The 22,946-nt window shown below is 41.2% G+C and overlaps 1 protein-coding gene across 1 annotated transcript in view; it reads right to left on the bottom strand.

Annotated features, from left to right (window-relative positions):
• The window catches only part of NELL1 (neural EGFL like 1), a 288,958-nt gene that overhangs the window by 258,527 nt on the left and 7,485 nt on the right, over positions 1-22,946 (bottom strand). The window contains exon 3 of the mRNA XM_035892643.1: positions 7,336-7,486. Within this exon, the coding sequence (XP_035748536.1) occupies positions 7,336-7,486 (151 nt within the window). The remainder of the gene's footprint in view (positions 1-7,335; positions 7,487-22,946) is intronic.

Genomic DNA, 22,946 nt, shown 5'->3' with positions numbered 1-22,946 from the left:
TATGACAAATGCCACAAATTTCTGCCAGATTCCCAGAAGAAAAGAAGAAAAAAAAAAAAAAAAAAAAGTATTTTTCCTTTCGACTCTCTCAAGGCCCAGCCACATGTCTGCTCCCTGCTGCTCCCCGGATGCCCTCAGCCTCCTTCTTCCCTCCCCACTGGCACCGGAGCCCTGGCAGCTTTATGCAGCTGGCAGTCATTAGCACAGACACTGCCACCCTCCTTTCCCTTTCAGAAGGCAGCACCTAGAGCAAGGAAAGCAGAGACAGGCATCGTTACTAACCTGCAAATAAAAAAATGAAAACCAGACACATCACCCAGCCTAATGTCCAACGAAGCAAATGACCATCTGTGACTAAAATGTCGCAAACATCTAAGTATCTTATTAACTAGGAGAGTTGCATTCTTGATGTAACTAATGTGAGGAATAGCACGAGTACAAGCCCAAGTTCAGCAGATGCATTTTTCAGAAAGTTGCCTTCAGTGTAAGTTTGAGACATTTCGGCGCTTTGCCTATATCAGAGGGGCATAAACCAAACAAACAGAATAACTCAGCAGGTTGGAGAAGACTCCTGGGAGACCCACACATCCCTCTCTTGGCTGACCACAACATTTCTGCACTGTCCAAATCCAGTTTTCAAGAGTTGCAAACTGTCAGCCATTCTGCTCCAATTGCCAACAAGGTCCAATCAATGTGTTTCAACAGCTGGTTATCGGCAGCATGTTAATGTTTCTGAGAAACAGCAATTGTCAGCCTAGTGTACATAAAACACCTGCTCTCAGCAGGGAGCCACAAGATGGAAAGTAGCTCCTCAAGCAGTAATTCCTCTTTCACAACACTTAAATCAGTGGAAGATGTATAGAATATAACAATTCTGCCTCAGTTTCCTGTTTGGTATACCCTAAGCACAGAATCAGGTAGGCCCAATTCTATTTCCATTTGCATCTCTAAAGACCCTTTGGGGGGAAAATAAATACATAAATAAAATTCTGGAAGAAACAAAGCTCACCTTCTTGTTCCACTACGCCCAAAAAAAAAAAAAAAAAAACCAAAAAGTTAGATGCCTCACATTTTACATCACCTCATGCAGAGGGACCGAAGTAAGGGGATCTTGATATTCTCTGCAGCGCTTTTCAGTTTAGCAATTCTACATATAAATATTAATGAAGATGTGACCTTTACCCTAAAATAAAAAAGTTAATGGATACATTTGCAGAGTTTTTCCTTCTCTTTTTGAATACTGGGCATCTCAGAATCTAATATGCATATACACATCTTGCAGAGAATAATCTGGAGCATAGCATGGAGTAAATCCAATCTTTCAGGTTTACAACTAGGGTCAGAAGTCACTTGCATAGGTTTCTTTTCATTAATTAGATTTCAGTGTTTAATTTAATTAGCTCGTTACCCTTTTGTGGTTTTAATCAAACATATTATGGCCTGGTAGCCTTCCAACTGTTATTGTGAACATACAGCTTCTTCTCTGCTCCTCAACAGTCTCAGAAGTTGTTCATGGTGTCACTGGGAGGAAAAAATTCAACTATGTACCATGCTGAATGGCACGTTGTCCCACGTCCCCTAGTCCCATGCCTGATTCCCCTCCCCACCCAAAACTGACTCGCTAGGAATAAAACCTTTCACTATGAGCCTAAGGCATTTATCAGAATCCCCCTGAACACCCCAATACAGTTTGCTGTTACGTAGCGAAGGGCCAAATCTGCCACTCAATAAATCCATTTCACCATAGCAGTATAATGAGCTTGCAAGTTTCCAAACACCTGGAATGGCAAAAAATTTCTGAAGCTCAGGTCCTAGACATGGGTTTTAGTGTTCCCTGTAAGAAAATCTTACAAATAATAATCTTATGACTAGCTCCCCAGCTCTGTCATGGTGGGTTCCCCCATTTTGAAACACTCTTCAGAAAGAATGGCAACACATGGATAGAAAGTTAGTACTACTAAACATGAAGGAAACAGAGGAAACATTGGAATCACACCAAATAGTAGGGAGGAATAAGCAACTTGGCATTTTACAAAACTTTGGGAAGGCAAGGGGGGGCGGGTGAAACAACATACAAGGCTCAGGGACCTTCAAAAATGCACATAATGAGACCCTGAGGAGAAGGTCAATAACGTTATTATCCTATTTCTTACAGGTAATTTCTGGGCAATGGCTCCTCTGCTTACTAGTTTAGTTTTGCATATTCTGCATCACAAAACCCAATTTCTCTGCTTTCCACAAAAATAAACCAATGGTTAAGAACAACATCTTTGGAGGGCAGCTTGTTACAGAGCAAGTAAATACCCAACAGGCTACTTTCAAGAATCAAAGGGCATTTTGCCTGATGAAAGATTAGAAAACCTGATCCAGAATTATTACCTCCCACGTCACAACCAGATGACGGCTTGGCGGCCAGCTGCTGGTAATGTGTAACATACTGTAAAGATTTTATTTCCCCTTACTTCCTTTCAGGTAAGTACCAGAGTCCCAGGTCATGTGTACGTGTGCTACTTGTCTGATCTGAGGAGGTTCAGGTGTGTACATTAGCAGAAAAATAATTCTGGACTCAATACTTGATACCCTAGACACATCATGCTTTAGACAGAAGTAGTGGTTCAGTGATGGCTACCTCCAAAGAAATCCCCAGTGATTAGAAGGTCATTATTGAAAGTTTGGGCAGTAAATGATTTGAAAACGTTATAAACTAGCCAGTGGGGTGATCACTCACAAAAGAATGCTTGCTACTCTTTTCCAGGTGCCTTACCCATTTTTTCCAAGCACCAACATTTTTAGAATGCATTTGAAGTATACAAATGCTTTCCTTTCCCACTTGCTGTAATTCATTATTTTTATAGACAAAGTACAGGAAGAGTTTATGACTTTTTTTTTTTTTGAGGGGGGAGGGGGGCACAATTTTCACATGTACAAGACAAGAAAATATTACAGCAGTCAGTTGCTTTTAAATTGTGCCCCAGAGTAGTCAGGAAGTCAGTCAACTCCAGTATTTCAAAAACCGTTAGGTCTTGGTACCTGAACATCCTTGACAAATTTCTCCAGATACTGATCTTGGCCAGCAGTGGGAAGCAACCATCAATATACCTCCGACCCAGCAAGTAAACAGCACAGAGGCAACGCTGACTCCACCTAATTTATGTTCTTGGGCTTTGGACCACGCACGGCCAGAGCAGGTAAGGAGTAGACAGACAACTTCGGATGAAACTGTATTAAATCACTGTCAAAATAAGGATTCATTATGGGTGGGATTTTACATTTCTGGACAGCCTTTTCCAAGTGTTTTGGTGGTCTGAAGAGTCAAAGGTTGAGAGAAAAATGGCTCACAAAGATCTTCTAGAAAGAACTAGCTAGCATAATTCTCCAATAAAGAAAATAGTTTCCACCTTCTGCATCCCCAAGTAACATGTTTGTCCATCCTGTAATACATTATCTATAATTTATAAAAAAAAAAAAAGATTATAATCTTCAGATTTACCACTGCATTCCAGATAAATAGTACAGTCTGCACATACTATCAGACCATTCAATTAGACTTAATCTGTGTTAATTAAGCTTTCAATTTTCCAAGCTATATTTTAATACATTTGGATCATGAAAACAAAGTCTTTATCATCATTAAGCTGATTCAACAAGATAAAATATTAACAAAGGTGCATTTATCATCATTGTAGTATAAATCCCGTCCATCCAATGATGATATAAATTAACAGCAAATCTCTTAACTGTTGCAAAATATCCATTTAGTATAACAAAACAGCATATCTGAACTACTGACTGCAAGAAAAGTTGTATTCATTTTATTTTATTACTTTTAGTTTCAGAGTTCCATGCTATTAACGGAAAATAAAATCCTGCTAAAACTTACTATAGAAATGAAATTTAATCCAAGCATTCTATGTATTGCTACCTTATGGCCATTGCCTCCACTACATAGATCATGCAAAACTCTCTTTTGAAATAGTTATGCTGTTATGCTGGCATATGTAACTTCAAATATATATATATATATATGTATGTATGTGTGGACGTGTACAAATATATACACGTTTTTGTTGCTTGGAATAAAACCTATTTGTCAACTATTAAATCTGTGTGCAACATAAAAGACATCTCCCATCAAGATATGAACTCTTGCACCAACAGCTAACACAGCTTCTTTTATTCAGGTGGTGTTGACCTCCTGCACATTCTGAAGTCTCAAACTTTTAACTTTGTCACTTTTGGTATGCTGATAAGTTAAAATACATTATGTCCTTAACTACAATATCTCCTATGTTGTGTGTAAGGGAAGAGTTCTTAGCTTTTCCATAGTCAAAAACTATACTGTTTAGGTGATAAATGTAGCCTTATACTTGTTCCCACAGGTCTTAATCATGCTGAAACAGTGATGTTTCTTATGATTCTTTTTGCATCGTCTATTTTCACAGACACATGGAAGGTTGAAAAAAGCTTGGGGGACAAAAAAGAACATGGATGTCACCAGAACATAACCATGATAATTATCAAAAGCTTGGTAGGAGCAACAATTTTAAAAAGGCTTCGCCTGTGTCAAGGGCCTACACCCATTTCAGTTCACATGCTACGCTAAAGACTGGAGTGAGCCGAGCAGCTAGAGCTACATCCAAAAAATATCAAGCTGAAGGTTCTACTATTACATCAATCATAATGTAAGCAGGGTCCTCTTCAGTAGTGCCCCAAATCTTTGCTCTCAACTCCTCATCAACATTAAAAAACTATTTTCTTCACTTGTCATCCACTTTATTAATTTCTGTCACCACAGACCTAAGAGTTTCAAAGTACTATCCTTATCAAGGTCCAAGTAGCAACTTAAGAAACCAGAGAAACAGTGACTCTGTTTTAAGTGATACACAATGCCTCCAGAAAAGAAGGTGCGCTGATTTTGGCTGGAGTAGAGTTTATTTGCTTCGCAGTAGCTAATAGGGGGCTATGGTTTGGATTCGTGCTGTAAAAAGTGTTGATAAGGCAGGGACACTGAGCAGGGCTGACAGAGAGTCAAGGCCTTTTCTGCTCCTCACCTCATCCCACCAGTGAGGTGCTAGGGGGGCACAAGAAGCTGAGAGAGGGCACAGCCAGGGCAGTTGACCCCAACTGACCCCCGGGACATCCCACGCCATATGACATCATGCTCAGCATATAAAGCTGGGGGAAGAAGGAGGAAGAGGGGGGACATGTGGGGAGTGATGGCGTTTGTCTTCCCAAGTCACCGTTACGTGTGATGGAGCCCTGCTTTCCTGGAGATGGCTGAACACTTGCCTGCCCATGGGAAGGAGGGAATTAATTCCTTTGCTTTGCTTGCATGTGCAGCTTTTGCTTTACCTGTCAAACTCTCTGTATCTCAACCCACGAGTTTCCTCACTTCTACCCTTCCAATTTTCTCCCCCATCCCACCAGGGCGGGGAGTGAGCGAGCAGCTGTGTGGGGCTGAGCTGCAGGCTGGGGTTAAACCACAATGGAAGGGTAACTACAGTAACCAGCTAACACTGAGAAGGTAACAGCAGTCATTAGCAACACTGGACATGCCTGTTCCAACTCTTAGATAGAACTACACAGACTGAAACCTACCTTGGTTACTACACAGAACTACAAAGGTTTAAGTGAGACTAACACCCAATCCTTCAACTATATATCTTTTTAAGAACAGGTATCTCTTAATTTGAAATACTAGAGAGAACCTCAGTGCCAAGAAGGACATCAGCAGTACATTTTGTTCAATCAAGATTACTCCTGCATAGCACATCTCTCTAGGAGCCTCGGTCTCTACCCATCAAGATAGAGAAGTTAAGGAGCTAAATTCAGAAAAGGCCGTATCTAAAAATCCACATGCCTTGCACTATATAATCACCACTACCTGTCTAGTTTGACCTTGGATTTTGCTGAGTACAGGAACGTGTCCCTATATGTGACAGTGTTCCTCTGTCAATGGCTCTTCCTCAATGTCCTCTTCCTCAAATTAAAAAAAAAAAAAAATGAAAAAAACCAACATGGCAAGCTGATCCTGTTGTCCATGACTTCCATGACTTAGAGAAGGTTACAGTGGCCTGGACAAGCTTGGAGGAATTAAAAAGCAGTGACTAAAGGAATGATAGAGAAAGAGAAGGAAAACAGGAAGAGCTGGAGGGAGGGATCCCCATGTAATGTAAAACAATATTCTTATATATTGAGGCAATAGCCTGGAAAATGAAAGAAGGAATAAAGTAAAACAAGAGACCAATACAAAAGTAGAGGTGACCGAAAAGTACAATGACAGAATAAGGAAGTAACAGAGCCCTCCCCTTAGCTATTCTTGTCTGGACATCTCTGCTGTTGCACTGGCAAAAGCCACCATTGACCATTTGGTCATAGTAAAGCTACTGCCTTCTCCTTCATATACTTTCTCAACAAAAGGGAAGAAATTGGGTTAACAGTTGTGTTTCACGTAAATACCAATAGGATTTTTTTTTTTCCTAAAAGAAATGCTGCAGAATGACTGGTATTAGATTTGAAATGGGAGCAACCAAAGAACTTCCTATTACTCGCATTAAAACAGAAAGTCAGACTAGATACACAGGTCCTTCAAGGCCTAAATTATGAGGAAAAACATTCACAAAGTTACAAGCAGGAGACTATTTGACACAACGCACATTTTGAAACATCAAAACATCATTGGAATTGTATTTCAGGCCATAATACCAGGTACGCTTTTTTTTTTTAAGTAAACAATGTCTGTCCCTACAATAGTTAATGAAAAAGACCTCTTTTTTCCTCCTATGCTGACGATTAAAAAAAAGGGGAAAAAAAAGGATACACACATGAAATAAGAACATACTGTATTTACACCAGGAATAAAACATGCACGTCACCATACAGAAGCACAAGTAGCTTAATTGCTTAATAGCTTAATTGCTGAATCTCAAAAAAGAAAACATATCATTTAAAAAAGTTATAAAACACAGTGAAGCAGGAAATGTGCAAGTTTAACTTTTATGAAAAAGCAAACTCCAAAGTGCACGAGAGAAACTAGTAAGGGAAATTGCATTACAAGGTTTGTAACTTCCAGAGTGCATTGCGTCAATACGACACCGGTTTTGATCTTTCCACTTAAGTTAAGTTATTTTACAGACCAGGATACATAAATAATGCATTCCTCCTGTAACAAAAAATAACTAGCAAAAAGCAGCAAATTGCAAACCATGAAGAAAGGCTTTAACTTACCCGTCAGATTGTACATCTACCGTTTCAACGCACTGTCAAAATGGACCACTGAGTGCTCAGTGGTCCTTTCATGTTGCTGCTGCTACAAGAGAAACAATTTCCTCTTACCTGTGCTCTAACTCTCGGATAGACAGTATAACTCCAGAAGTCGATGCCTTCTGTTGCAGGGTGGCCAGAAACGTAAACTCGCTTTTATTCCGGAAGAGCTGAATTAACTTCTCACTCACATGGGGCGCTGCATGGATTTCTCTTTCTGTATCTGAGAATTTTATTGAAAAAAGAAAAAAAAAAAAAAGAGGGAAACAACAGTCCAGTAAAAATGCTAAGTCAGAAAGATTCAGATTACATTTTTCATTTTTCCATCAGAATTTTTCATTTTTGAGAGTCATCTGCCACACTCCACCACTGCATTTGTTCCATGAAAAAACCCAAATGCCATCTCTGACAGCATGCCCACTTGTCACTTTGACAAGTTCACAACTGGTCAGCTACTGATTTTCTGACAGAATTTTTAACGGGATGCTGAGCCATTTGTGTCTGCTGCAAGCAGATTAAGTTGCTGTAAATAAGGTGTGCTGCAGTCAGATAAATAGGCTCCTAAATTCTAAGAAATCTCAGGCACTGTCTCTCCCAGCACTATTCACCAAGCTCCAATTTCAGTTTTCACCACTGACTCCGTTACCACCTCTCCATTGTACATCAGAGGAAACCTGTCCTTGCACTGTGTAAGGCTGAGATGTATTATTCCTAATAATGCTATATGGCTGTGCCTCTGCCCAAGAAATAAATATAAGACACGCTTGCAATCCACTATCATTTCAGGGATTTCTCAGTTTAAACAAGCAAAGCGTGACAGCTCATACAATATTTATTAAGCTACAGCCTGACCAGGCAAATCCAGAAATACTTCAGTCCCACTAATCCTGCTGATGTCCAAGCAGTGGCATGCCTTCTTATATTTGATCTTCTAAGATTCTAATGTGCCATCTCCCACCACATTCATTTTTATCTCATCCTTTTATTCACAATATATCATCACTGCGCAAGATGATTAATGACAAAAGGGAGAAATCACAGCATTTCACCTTCCCACCCCTTGCCATGTCTCTCACGCTGGGCCTTTGTCACACATTTGCAAGATCTGTGGCACTTGCGGTTCCTGGATGTCACAACCAATTAGAAGCCCGGTGAGCTTCCTTTCGAAAGGTTTACTTTGAAGCCAGAAATGCCGGCACAAATTCTCAGCTGGTAGAAAACCATATACTTCTACTGAATCCTGAGAATCTGGCCCAGCATGAATGCTGTAACACACAAAGGAGTGATGAGATTTACAATTCAGAATTTCACTGCGGGGAAAAAAAAAAAAAAAAAAAAAACAAAAACCACCACATTGTGTCATTAAATGAGGCTTTGCAGACAGAAAGAAGAGAGACTAGCTTGAAAAAAACAACTTGAAACTCAGAAATGCAACTACTGAGGGAATGCCATGGACTGAAACCAAACTCCAAGGAAAAAGTATTCAAGCATGTTTTGTAATTGGGTGTCTCAATTTTTCCAGTACAGCTTAAAGCCCTTCCAATGAGCCTACACACTCAGAATCCATAACGTTCTTGCACTCTGAAAAGCTCACTTCTGAAAGTTACTGCAAGTTAGACATCAAAAATCACTAGTCACCATTTAAAAATCTTTGCCAGAGGCTCAAATTAATTTGATAAATAAATATATTGCCCACTTTACAGCAACAAACTATTTGTCTACCCAACGCCACTTTTATCATACCAGAGGATAAAACGCCAAAGAGCGCAAATCACTTCCACTACCATCAGAAAGCGGAATGGGGGAAGAAACAGTCCAGCACAGAAGAACAGATTTTGTTCTTATCTACCAGATTTCACTACCTCTATCATTATCTTCACCTAACAGGTGTTACTACTGGTCGTAAATACTATCTAGTTTCTTTTAAAAAAAAGCTGACGCAGAAGACCCAAAACTATGTGTCCCATACACCAGTAAGTTCTCCAGTGTCCAGTTTGCTATCAACGCAGACAGGCAATCCACTGGTACTAAGTTCCAAGGCACAAGTGAGACTCAGAGATAAAATATTCCAGAGCTGATAGTTGAGGATGATTACCCTTGTTTTAAAGGTTAAAAACCTTAGTATCTTACAAAATTTTGTATTTTTTTTCCAAAAGGGGGTCACAAACCAGAAATAAAACATGACTTATCAAAGCTTTCAAAAATTCTTTGATATGAAAGCATAGGCAGCACTGCCAGAGGAATATATATGCTAAAATTTCAGTCAAGCCGTGCAAAGTCCAACATTTTCTCATTATAGGGGGACTCAGATATAAAGCCACATCCCACTACCTATCCACCAAACTCTATACAAAAATATAGGACTCCTTAGTCAGCATCATGAACAAATAACCAATGCACGGACTGCTTCAAAATACTGTGCCATACTCTTACCAACTCTTCATAGTCACGAATGCACCAAAACCACATGCAATACCCGATATTCATTCTCTGTTGACTAAAATCAGTGAGATCCAAAGTTCTGAAATGCCAGAATCTTGGGTTCAAACTACTAGACAACGAACAGTATTTATAGACTGTTTTGCAACACTACTCTAGTATAATTCATCCCAAGGAAGTTATATAACTAGGTTTTAAAAATCAACACACTTCTAAGTATGGTGCTATTTATTTGGAGTAGGTCTACTCAACACCAGTGCCAAGGAACAACCCGTGCCCCTAGAAAACTGAAAAACCTACTTGCAGATGCAAAAATGTCTACAGAAATGCTGTTCTTCATAACCTCAGTAACTACAACCAGGGGAGCTTCCCAGAAATTCCATGGTGAGATGGCAATGCAACCCAATAGCCCGCGACTGGACTTGCAAGCCAAGGAACCCGCCAAGGCTCACGAGGATCCAGGGGCACGTGACCTGGCATTACAGAGATGATAAACCTGTCAGGGTGCTTAGCGCAGCCCTGGGCTCGCAACCTGGGGCCCGAAAGCTGGGAAGGAGCCACACGAGGCCTTGCTGAGGGCATGGCCCAGCCGGTGTGGAATCAGCCCAGTTCCCATGCCCCATGGGACAGCCCCCCAGCAGCGTCCCTCCTCATGCTGTGCGATCGCCGGGCATGTCATCTGTTTGTGTTTTGCTCAATTTCTGCAGAAAATACCACACAAATGAACTGGGAGTATGATCCATTTAGAATAAGAGCTTTCTATTTTCAGGTTGATTTTCACACTTCAAAAAAAGAAAAATTGAGAATACATACACCCCCCTTACCACAGGTGCCTGAAAGGGAAAATACTTTTTATGCTCTCTATAAAAATAACTGTCTGCTCATAATGAAATGTCGTATTTCCTACATAATGTAGAACAATATAGGTTTATACAGTAATCTTCAGTGAAACATCGCTTCATGCTTGAATGATAATGCAATCTCAGCAAAATAAATAAATAAACAAAGATACGACTTTCATATGCCCTTCGATGTGATTATATTTCCTTAATTTGAAATACTGACTGTCTGGAGGGGTTTTTTTAAACATACCAGAGCGTTTCTAAAATAAAACAAGCAAAAAAAAACAAGGATGCACAGTTATTTGAAAGTACAACAGATACAAATTATCTCAAAGCATGAAGTAAAGGCAACTTTCTACCTTCAACAAAACAAAGCAGCAGAAGACACATCTGTGTCAAAGAGAGAGCGTATCTGTTGCTTGATTTTAATTCCTTTTTTTTTTTTTTAAGCCGCAGGTCCAAGGAAGTGCCAAACACCAAGCAATAGTGCAGTCTGCCACGACAGCCATACCTGTTTAGCCCTTGCGATCCCACGTTTCCCTGCCCAAGATGGCGCTCTCCCGATCCCGGGGTCACCTCCTTGCCTTATCCTGGCTGCTTTGTCCCACATGAACCCGTTCAGCCCCCAACCAGCACAGCCCTAACAAGCCAAAAGGAACTACAAGAGGAACCAGCACCCAGGGCAACGCTTGGGCAGGGGGGGCTCAGCAGCTGCGGCAGGGGGCTGGCTGGGCTCACAGAGGAAGACCCCAGCACCCGCTGAGCTGCAGCGAGCTCTTACACGCTCAGCCACCTTGATGAATCTTACCTGCAACTGCAATTACTCACAATACTCATTTTTCCAGCACCTTCAAAGTAAGTCTCACATTTTTATTTTAGCATGGGTTTGCTTTCATTTCTTAAGACCAGTCCAGATGAAAGGTAATGCTGCACCAAGGCCAACGATGTCAGGGCAAGTTTACCTTGCACATCTGAAACTTACGGGTATTTCGGTACACACTAACCCTACATGACAAATGGAATTAAGAAGGCACAATAACTCAGGATTAGGATCATTCCTTACAAACCCAATTTAGGCACTCAAGTCACGTGGATCCACTGCTCTATGCGTCACCAGCTCTGGCAACTAAAAATTAAAGCCTCAGGCCTTTGCCACTTGTAGACCAGAACACAAGAGACCCAAATAAGAGAAAGGGAGACATTGGCTTCAGCTCCATTAGAACAGTGTAAGAAAAGTATCACCACACAGAAGGAGACAAAATGAGTTAGAGAAATAAAAGGGCAGCACTAGGAAAGCAGGCAAAGTTCTTGCCAAACTTATTTTGATAATAGCGTCAACAGTCCATCCTAAAAAGGTAAGTACATGACCCTTTGGGCTGGAATTTTAAGCAACGAAAAATGTGCACCAGTTCTTACAAGCTGAATCCCAATCCACCTGGGAAATCATTTTTCTTTAATAGATGCTTCCATCAGAGAAAAAAAACTAAAAGTCAGTTCTAAATCAAGTCATGTTTTCTGAAGCAACAGACACATTTCACCATTCATGAGCCCGTCTGAATACCTTTTCCTTTTACTTCCTTACTTTGGTAGGGAACACACTGCAGAACACATTGCTTTATTGGTACCTTCAATCATTTTAAAGCTATTTGTTTCAACATGCTTTCAGGAGAATCTTTGCACCGTCACTCTGGACAAGCAAGTAGAAATTAACTCTCAACAACAGAGAATCTGGATTTCAGCTACAGCAATTAAAGAATCGAATATTGCGACACATTGGCTTTTACCTTGCTATGGGCAAAATCCCATAAACCTGAAATCTCTATTTAAAAAAAAACCAAACAAACAGTCCCCCTTTTTGTTTTTTAAATCAGCAGCTTTCCAAAAATGGAACCAAGAGTAGACTGAGGATCCAAAACTAGCAACTCTCAGTGTAGACAGTTTATAAAAGTTGCTCAGGATGAAAACATGACAGGTGTTTCATCAAAGCCTCTGAGCCCAAGCTGGATCCAGTACAGCCTTTCTCCACACTGGTCGCACAAATAATCTTTCAAAGAACTTGTCAAAAAAAAAAAAACCAAAACCCAAAAAAAAAAAAAAAAACCACCCAACAAAAACAACCCAAAACACTACTAGTGATAGATGCCCACTCGTTCCTGCTCCTCTAAAACCATTCCTCAGCCCAGACAAGTCACAAACAGATCCAAAATTTCACAGAAGGATGCCAACGCCAACCATGGTGATCTTCTCCAGAAAGAAGTAGTTTCACTGCCAAGCAGGGAAACGTTTCAGGTAGTTGTCCCTCCCCACCTAGCAAGAGCAAAATGTAGTTATCTGCAGATAGCACTGATTTTTTTGTTTTAAGCCATGGGGAGAAAATTCACACAAATTCCTCCTTGCATGCAAACAAAAAAAAAGAATTTGCAATATGCTCCTATCACAGGAATAGGCACAGAGCCTTGTACATGCCTCTGAGCACTTTGGGTGCTCAGTTCTGCTATCAGCACTCAGGCTTGAGACAGCCCGCACTGCGCGGCAGGGACCCACCAGCCAAGTAGCAGCAGACCTAGACAGTACCTAAGCACAGACCCAAGTTCATCCTCCATCCTCCATCACCTATGCTGCTTCCAAGCCAGGCTCAAGCAGGGGGTTTAGCAAGCTGTGGGGTACTGCCAAGGGAAAATAAATGCAAGCTTATGTTAAGGTCCCCACTGCTCTCGGGGGGGCCCCTGCACTGGCAGAGCGGGGACCACCACCACCTGTCCTACCTGCTGGCAACCCAGAGAAAAGGATGAAAATGCCTTGCCCTTGCCTTTAAAACTACGATACCAGGAAGGATGAAAGAAGATACAATGTTTTCTCGGGAGTACATCTCTGCTTCTAGGTATTCTCACCGGTATGAAAAGACATGGTAAATGCTTTTGCCTTGCTAGCTCCACTCGGAGTCCGTAATAAACAGTAGGAAATCACATTCAACAGCACAGCTTTCTAAATTATTATTCATTATAAATCACTTTTTACATGTTGCTTCAAATGCTGTTTCTCAAGAATAAGATCCGTCTGCAGTGAAATGCTTGGTGATTTTAATATGCAAACCTCCTACAGAGATGATGTCTCATTTTAATTATTGTTTCGGTTTAATGGGTTTTCATTAAATTAGAGGATGGAGCAATTACCAGGGTGAATAGCTAATGTTACAAAGGTAAGTTCCCATGACTATACAGCAAAAGCAGTTCTGCTAGAGAAGGTGGGAAAATAGTGTAATTCAATGTAAACTCTCCTTTTGCATGATGCAAAGCTACCCCAGCAATAAAGGTTCATACATTGCAGTCATTTTGAGGTACATGTTTGTAAACTAGTTTACGACTAGGTTTCTCCTAACAAAATTAATCTAGCATTTAAAATTATATATATAATTTCACTCATTTCAGGAAGCTCTTGCGAACCCAATCCTAAAACTCCAGATACCAGAGACAGCAGAATTTTTAGTCACTAAAGAAATCAAACAGAGACTACTTATCAAATCACAGTCTCTCCCCAACCAATAATTTAGTTGATTTAGTGGTTTAATGTCAGACTCTGCACTTCCTGAAAATTGGCTCGACTTGAGCACTAGCTAGAATGACCACACTCGTGTTAATGAAGTAGTTGTCAGAGTCTCCAAGTCCTCTGTTTGCTTTATCAGCATTTCAAACCGAACCACGGAAATTGAGGGCTCTGGAACAGAGCAGCAGATATTACACGAGACTTGGAAATGAGTACACACCAAGAGAGAAGGCGGCCACCTACATTTCTCAAGCCCCAGTCAGCAAAAGGTCCCCTAGGTGACAGAGAAAGCAGAGCAGCAGCAGCAACCATGGCAAAGCCTACATTGAGAGACCACCCCTCTTGCGCTGCATATGGGTTTCAAACCTCCAGGGCCCATCCTTGTCCTTTCCACACAAGTGGACAGAATGAGCGAGGGAAGCGCTGGAGTCATCTCTCCAGCAGCAGAAGGATGAGCAGCAAGCCTGGGCACATATAGAGTGTACCGACTGATGCCATCTTCAAACCATTTGGCCATTATGGAGCAAAATCAGAACACTGGAGTAAGCCAAACTGCTTTGCCAAAAGCTTCCTGCAGAGAACAACACTGCTCGCCTTGTTGAGCGCTACATATCACCTGTTGTTACTCAGGCAGCCACTTTTCCTTGTTTAAAGTATTTTAAGCGGCTGGCTAGTGAGCTCAGGCTCGCCTCCTCAAGTAGGCGCTGTTGTTTCCTCCAGAGACTCATGCTGAAATCAAGAGTATTTACAAACGGATGATCCCTTAAATTAAATGTTTGGTACAAATGCTCCAGAAGTTACACCACCACTAAAAGCACATAATCTCCTCTTAAATCATGTGAGTTAATCAAATTACATGCGTTGTTAGTTAATTAGTTCAGGAGTCACTGATTGTAACATCTTTTCCACTGTTTATCTATATTAGTTAAGGTATCACATCTCTGTGACTATAAAGATTGCTATTTGCAAATTGGGAAAATAATAACATTTTAACAGGAAGAGCACAGACTACACTGCAACATTGTCATGTTTGAACAGAGCCGGTGGCAATGTGTGCAACACTGGGAAAAAGCAGTAATTGCTAAGAATCATTACCAATAAGCTGTCTGTTTTGCAGGAGTACTGTCCACTTCAGGGATCTGGTTTAGAGTATGTTAAATGCTACTGTCACACAAAATAACAAGCCATCCAAGAATACTGTTTCTGTTCTGGCTTCATGCAAATGCAAGCTAAGCAATTTTTCCCCCCCTTCTACAAATTTCAGATATGTTCAAAGCCGCAGACCCAAAGAGTTAGAAATTACTTTTTAAAAATAACAACATGTACTGAACTGGACAACAAATGTTCTTCAGCTGCATTTGTTTAAAAGAAACTTAAGGTGGTATCAGAAGGTGAGGAGCATCTAGAACCAAAAATCAGATACAGAAGCCAAGTTTTCCAAATAAGTACTAATTGCAGTTTGGACTTATTTCCTCCCACTATAACCCTTAGTGTGTTTGTAATCTAGAAAAACAATTTAAACTTCTTCAGTAGATCACACAGATAGATTGATCCATTTGTATTTTTATGCTATTATGTAATAATTCTGATTTCTCATTTAGCACTCTTCCTTCTTACAGGTAATCATAAATGCTGCTCATACTTTATGGCAACAGTATTAAAAATTAATAGTAATATCAAGTACTTCCAAAGTGCTTTAGGATTCCTAAGTTTAACATGAGTATGACAGATATAGTCAACAAGTAACCCATAACCTGGATTTTCTAAGACATTTTAAGTACCAGATCCCACTGAAGCAGGAGAGAAACTGAATGCCCAAACTATTTTGACTGTGTTGAAAATCCCAGTCTAACATCAGCAGTGCCGCACAGAAATCAGAATTTGCCTCCCTACTGAAAAGCCACATTCTTAAATGTGCACATCAAAATACCAGTTTTAAACTGTTCATTAACAGGGAAGTTTCAGCAAAACAGAAGCCTCTGACACAAGTTTCTTCACTTCCAGAGAGAGGTTACAATGCCTACCACTACTTGCAGCCGCTGACAGACCTGGCTACACCTACACAAAGGTCTTAATTTCCAGTCCAGTAAAGCCTTTTATCGCATGAATAATCCAACTAAAGGCAATGAAATTATCCGTAAAGTTCAAAGTGAGCATATGCTGAAGTGCTCTCTTGGTTCAAAAACTCCCAATGATTTGAGACTCCAAATAGTTTTTTAATTACTTTTAAAGCATTTAGCTCATTTATTACTAAAATCTTACGTTTTTTCTTTATTCTCTATATACGATTCGTACAAGCATTAAACAAATGTGTTCCGTGAACTAATTCTCCCTTCTGCTTTTTTTTTTTCCCTTAGAAAAATCACTTCCATGTTATTGCTAAAGCAAATTAAATCCTGGGTGTCTGTTTTATTTATAAACTGCATGATAATAACATGAGGCATAATACATTTGTCAAAGCCCTTCTCTGCTGAAGTATAATTTCTGCTGTCAGCCTCTTTATGTTTATATTCAATATTCTAGTTGCCTTTGTTTTTTGGAACACACATAAGCACACATTTATATTTTCTCCCAAAATATGTATACATGCTATTTGTGAAGTGTTTCACACCCCACCCCAACAAAGAACCATAAATACAGCTAGATACTTAGTCATTCTCCGCAAGTTTTATATGAATTATTTGAGAGACTTAAGAATTCTCAAATATGTCACAATAATAACTGTTTTATCTTTTTACACCATAATTATGATTTGGAGCATCGCTTTTCTTATTTCACCCAAGCATACCACAACTCATGAATAAAATATGACAACTTTGATAGCATCCATTGCTGTGGGTTCATCCGTAACAGCAAACGTGCTTGGGGTACTAAGCGCTCCCTTTTGCTCCATAAGCCTTTGTTTCTGAAAATAAGCTTTTATTTAAATAGGACTGCCACATGCGTCCCCCTTTTTTGCATTTCTTGCCGTTAGCAATAACACCAGCAATAATGCTTACTTTTTTTTTTAATGACTACATTTTGAAACAATTAGGATGGCATAAAGCTAGAAAGGCAGAATACCCCATCTGAAAGCTGGTACTCGCAAGACATCAAAAAACATTAAAAGCACTGCCAGCATCAGAGAACAAAAGGCTAACATAGAGGACCGTGACATTTAAACGTGTGGGCAACACTATTATAAAAAAAGAAACTGAATTTTGATCTGTATTCATAATTAATTAGAATTAAGTGAGCCTAAACAACTTCCACTATTTCCCTAATAAGATTACTGTACCTAATACTGCACAGAGTCCTCCCACCACAACTTGCCAGTAGATTCCCTTAAAAGGAAGGCTCGAGATAAAGTGCAGTACGTGAGGGTTCCAAATCATCAGCATTTACCAAATTATTCTACAAATATCATGTTTTAAGGCTGTGCTGCTTCATTTTCCAAACAGCATGATGAACATCCATAGAGACCTCTATAGACCAAGAAAAATCATGACACACGCACACAAACCCCACTCTCCTCCCACACATCTTGGCTTTGTTATTTTCCCCAGTCCCCAAGAATAGGCTTTAAAATTTCAACATCGTTATGCACAAAGAGCCAAAGTGGAGAGAGAGAAGCAGAAGCAAGTCTGTATGCCATCTGCAGACAGGCTTTCATCAGAGAAGTAATGAGTATTTAACCTCCAAGATCCAGTTTTAACACGTGCTGCGCTCTCAGAGCATCTTTGCTGCCTTCCTGTTTACAAAATATTAAAAAAAAAAGAAAAGAAAAAGAAAAGAAAAAGAGGGGACGTGACACAGAACTAGGCTTTACAACACAAACTTGTCCACTGTAGGAGGTGCCTGTTCCCACTGATGCCAAATGGAAAACTCACAGCTTCAGAGGGAGGAGTCACCCAAGGGGAGGACAGACCCAGTAAAATAATCCATGCAGCTGCAGTGATCCTATACTATTTTTTCCTATTTATAGCACAGAGAACCAACGGGAAACTCAGCTGTAACTGTGCAAGAAATGTTATCGCACAAGGAGGGAGGATGGGGGACAGACTGTAATGAGAGATTTTGAGGCAGGCTCAGCTATAGTATTTATTCCTCCAAAACAGTGATTCACAGATCCCTGTTGACAGCATTACAGAACCAACTTTGCCCTTTTAGCAGGTATGCAACCTACAGAACTACTGATTTAGATGAATGTTTCTGTGGACATCAGGTGCCAAAGCCAATTTTTTTGTCCGATCTATTAAAGAAAAAAAAATTCCTAATGTTCTGCATTTTGTATCATTGAATAGGCCACAAAAGGCAAGGCAATCACATGATATAATGCCATAAACCAGCACAGTATGACATGATTACTTCACACCATTTATGTGGCAAAAATGAAAAATAAGAGAAAAAATGTCCCCCTCGTGTCATTCATACGCCCACACTGCAGGTGACAAGATTAATCTAGAATTTGGCATAGAAGAAGTAGGTTGAGGCCTCAAGTAGCATCTAATTTTTATTCTTGATAGGTAGTTCAAGACTGCAGGTTTTTTCACCACAGGAAATGGTCCAGCCTGGCTCCTGCATTAGGTCAGTCATATCTGCCTTTGTGTACTTTTTAAAGATATAAAATCTTTAAAAAAAAAAATTCATTGTATGTGTTTAAATGTGTGTGATAGTAACTTCAGATAACACCACTTATTTTTAGGCAAAAGATATATCTCTGTTCAGAAGTAATTTAATCAAGTAGAACAAGTGTAAATATTTCCATCAAATGGATATTAAGACATTTCTTCTAAAATTGTTTAGAAAATTGAGAGGTCCCTCTTGGGGTTAAACCCAACCATAATCGGCCATTTTGTTTCATGGCCCACAGTGAGAACTCAGTTGTGTAGTGTTGCTTTTCCCTCTGCATTTCAAGCAGTTTTAACTCAGCAGTGCCACGTGATGCTCCGATTCCGCTCTCTTTTACCCCAGCACCTGCCCAGCAACCCGGACCCGCAGCGTCAGGTGCAGGGACTCCCCCTGAACATGGGCAGGATTCTCCACCTGGGGATACTCAGCGCTCTGCAGGGACTCGCCTCAAGGCAGCACAACTCAGGTACCAACTCTGCTTCACCCCAAATTCCCAAAGCTCTGACTAGCACACAGGGCTGTTTGGCAAGATATTACAGAACAATATTCTTACTCCAGTTTAATATTAGCTTACTAAACAAGTAGTTAATAAAACCTGATTACGTGCAGTATGATATGACTTAAGAGTATCAGTCTGCCAAAACCCTTTGCAAGAAAAAGACAATTTTTGTTGCCTTTCTCTTCAGATGAAGATACAAGGAACTGTTATTCTTTCTTTTATCTAAACTAATTTACTGTCATTGTAAGGACCTAGATGCTCACGTGCTGTGGAAGCATGCAACACTTGCTAGCAGTATCAGAAACCAACTTCTGCATCCCCCTCTCTGCCCACTGAAGAGCAGAGACCTTTTGTTTCCTTTCTGCTTATCTTCATTACAGGACTTCGTCAACAGGTTGCCAGAAGCATTCGAGGCTTTTAGCATACTACAGAAATACTGAAGTGCTTATCCCACTTCACCTCTGTACTTAGCGCCGTGGCAATGAAGACAGACAAGTAGCACAATTATTGTCTCCCAGGAAAGCAAAAATAACTGCCAAGGACAGTGGACACGTGTGCTCAGAATTCTTTCTTAATCATTACAGATATGATGGGAAACCCAAAAAAAAATGTCAAGTAACAGAAGGCAGCATGACAACATTCAGGATGGAAAAAAAAAAAAAAAAGTAGAAATTGGTCACTGTCATTTAATGTGACTATTTTCTGGTTTAGCCTACGTTAACTTTGGGGGAGGGGGCAGGGGTGTTTGAAACAAGAGGATATGGAACACAAAACTCTGCAAAGGTTTACAAGTTATACCTTCATATCACTATGCTGGATAAATTTTACTCCTAGGCAGGGTTCTAACATAATTCAAATATTAAACAATAGCAGAAACAGCCAACACTGGATGGGTATATATGAGTATTTTAAAAACTGCTTCTGGGAACTGACAAAGTTAACAGTAGTTTATGTATCTTCAAAGCCTCAAAGCATTGTTCAATAATTATGTCTCAAGTGATCTTTAATTTCTTCCACTGAAGATGATCCATGTCACTCATCCCCTCCTAGCTCATTGTATTCCAGCTCCAGATCATTTCTGTTGTGAAAACGGTCAGTTTGCAAACGAAAAAAAACCACTTAGCCTAACGTTTTTATTGCCCAAAAAAAATATTTACATTGTGTATACAAAACACATTAAAACATTAGCTACATTAAAAAAGCAAACATAAATGAGAAAGAAGTTAGATGTTAGGGCTGAAGTCTCACAAGCAAACCTTGCTCAACCCTCCAGGGATGTGCATTCCAACACCGTTCTTAATTACAGCTTTGCAGAGGACCCCTGTCTCAATGCACAAAGTCAAGAACAAAGAGCAAAAAAATATTTATTTTACAAACAAGGATCTCAAGTTTTGCTTTATTTTTATTGTTCAAGGCTCACCTGGAATAGTAATCTACCGTATTCAAGTCCTTCTCTGAAGACAGAACAGACCATGACCAAGTTAATTATTCCAACACAGTATCTGAGACCTCTACAAATATTAATGAATTCTTTTCACACCACTGTTGTTAGAGGAAAAGGCATTAGTACTTCAGCTTTACAGGTGAACAACCAAAGCACAGCAAAATTAAGGTTCTAAATCACTAATAAAAGAAAACTACATTATCCGAGTTGTATCCTCCAAAAACATTAGTTAAAAATTAGTGCACATCACAGATACTTTACAGCACTACCAAATCTGCACTTTCAGTGCTTTTCCCTATTGGGCTGCCTTAACTCTGCCTCTACCATAAGCAAACCCTTATCCAGTCCTACCGACCTAGTCCAAGACTGCAGTCCTCAGGTTTCCCATTCAGGACCTAGCCCCTTGCCTCTCTCTCCAGATGGCTTCTCCCAGCCGCCATCCAAGGCTCGTCTTACCGGGCTCTTCACCCCTGCACCTCGCTCCCTTCCCCTCAAGCCAGAGTCCTTGTATTGTCCTTGTCACAGCTTCTCTGCCCGGCCATTGCCCGCTCCCTTCTTGGGCCCCAGCTCCTCACGAGAGCTGTTTCCCTTCCCTCCCCTCCACCTCCCCATCTGAGCCCCCATCTCCTTGCCCTGCCACAGTTTATCTCATGCAATTGCTTCTCACCCACTGCCCCTGACCAGCCTGTATCACTTGTGGCTCTCAGGGGAGCCCCTTCATCCCAGCTAATATTATTGTCACTTTACATACCCAGTCCTTGCCCCTTAAGATCCAACTTTACTTCCCTCTCCTTTCCAGCTTCCACAGAGGTCTGGGAAGCAAGGGGGGAAAGCAGAACAAGCACCCAAGATCCTCAAAAGAGATCAAGACCTTGCTCTCTGTCCTGCCGATGGACACAAGCCCAGGAACCATGCCCACCACAGAAGTCACACCCCCTCAGGCACAGCCAGCCCAGCTGCTCTGCAGGAGCACAAGCACACGGAGCCCCGAAGGTGTGACGCATGCCCAGCTGCTCAGGTACACAAATGTCCCGTTCACCCGTTACACTACAACAGGCTCAAGCACATGTGCGTGCAAGCTCTTTGGTGCATTTATAGAATCATAGAATCATTTAGGTTGGAAAAGACCTTTAAGATCATCAAGTCCAACCATTAACTTATCACTGCCATCCCACCACTAAACCATGTCCCTAAGCACCTCGTCTGCCTGGCTTCTGAATACCCTCAGGGATGGGGACTCCACCCCTTCACTGGGCAGCCCATTCCAATGCTTGACAACCCTTTCAGTGGAGAAATTTTTCCTAATGTCCAGCCTAAACGTGCCCTGGTGCAACTTGAGGCCATTTCCCCTCATCCTATCGCCCATTACCTGGAGCAGAGACCAACCCCCACCTCTCTACACCCTCCTGTCAGGCAGTTTTAGAGGGCAATAAGGTCCTCCCTCAGCCTCCTTTTCTCCAGACTGAACAGCCCCAGTTCCCTCTGCCTCTCCCCAACCAGCTTCATTGCTCTCCTCTGCAAGTGTTCCAGCAACGCATCCACTAAAACTCTCTGGTACCTCATTTTATCTCTTGTTTTAGCAGTGCTTTACAGCGCAGCTTTGACAAAGGGCTGAAAGCACTGAGAGAACTCCAGCAGCTCTCTAGGATGGCAGGCAGCTGCCACAGCTCCAAAGGGCCAGGCTAGAGCTCATAAAAGCAGGGGGACATCCCAAGGGATGAGTGCGGAGGGCAGGCGAGGATCTCACTCTCTGGAGGCACAGCCTGGGCCCTACTTCTCACCACCGTGCAAACCTCCATCCTGGCCTTGTCCCCACCATCTCCACACAGCCACAGGTCACGAGCCACCGCCATGGGTGAGCAGAGGTGCCCATCACTGCCGTCAGAACCAACAAGCCCCGTAAGCAGATTGGCTTCAAGTAAACCATCGGTTCTGCTGTACTCCGGTGAGGGGAGGATCTCAGAAGGGAGATCTCGGTGGAAAGAGAAGGGAAGCGCTCAAAATTTAGCGCCAAGGAAGCAGCAATGCCAGAAATGTTACTGCATGATCGGGGCGCGAGGCTGACCATCCCCTCAGACGCAGATACTGGTTTTGCTTACACATACAAAGGCTTTTTATTTAACGACAGCTGCCTTTCCCGCCCGAGGTCCCAGGAACCCGGGACACGTGCCCCACAGGCCACACAGGGTAAACCCCCAAATTCACCCCGCTCCTGTGGAAATGGGCACAGACCTGCACAACAGGGCACCTAACTGAGGGAAAAAAACTCGCTCTTCCCTTTTAAAAAAAAAAAAAAAAACGTTTC

This window comes from Egretta garzetta, unplaced genomic scaffold, assembly GCF_000687185.1.
Source record: "Egretta garzetta isolate BGI_Z169 unplaced genomic scaffold, ASM68718v1 scaffold454, whole genome shotgun sequence".
NCBI lineage: Eukaryota > Metazoa > Chordata > Aves > Pelecaniformes > Ardeidae > Egretta > Egretta garzetta.
This window is presented reverse-complemented; position numbering and strand designations above follow the sequence as displayed.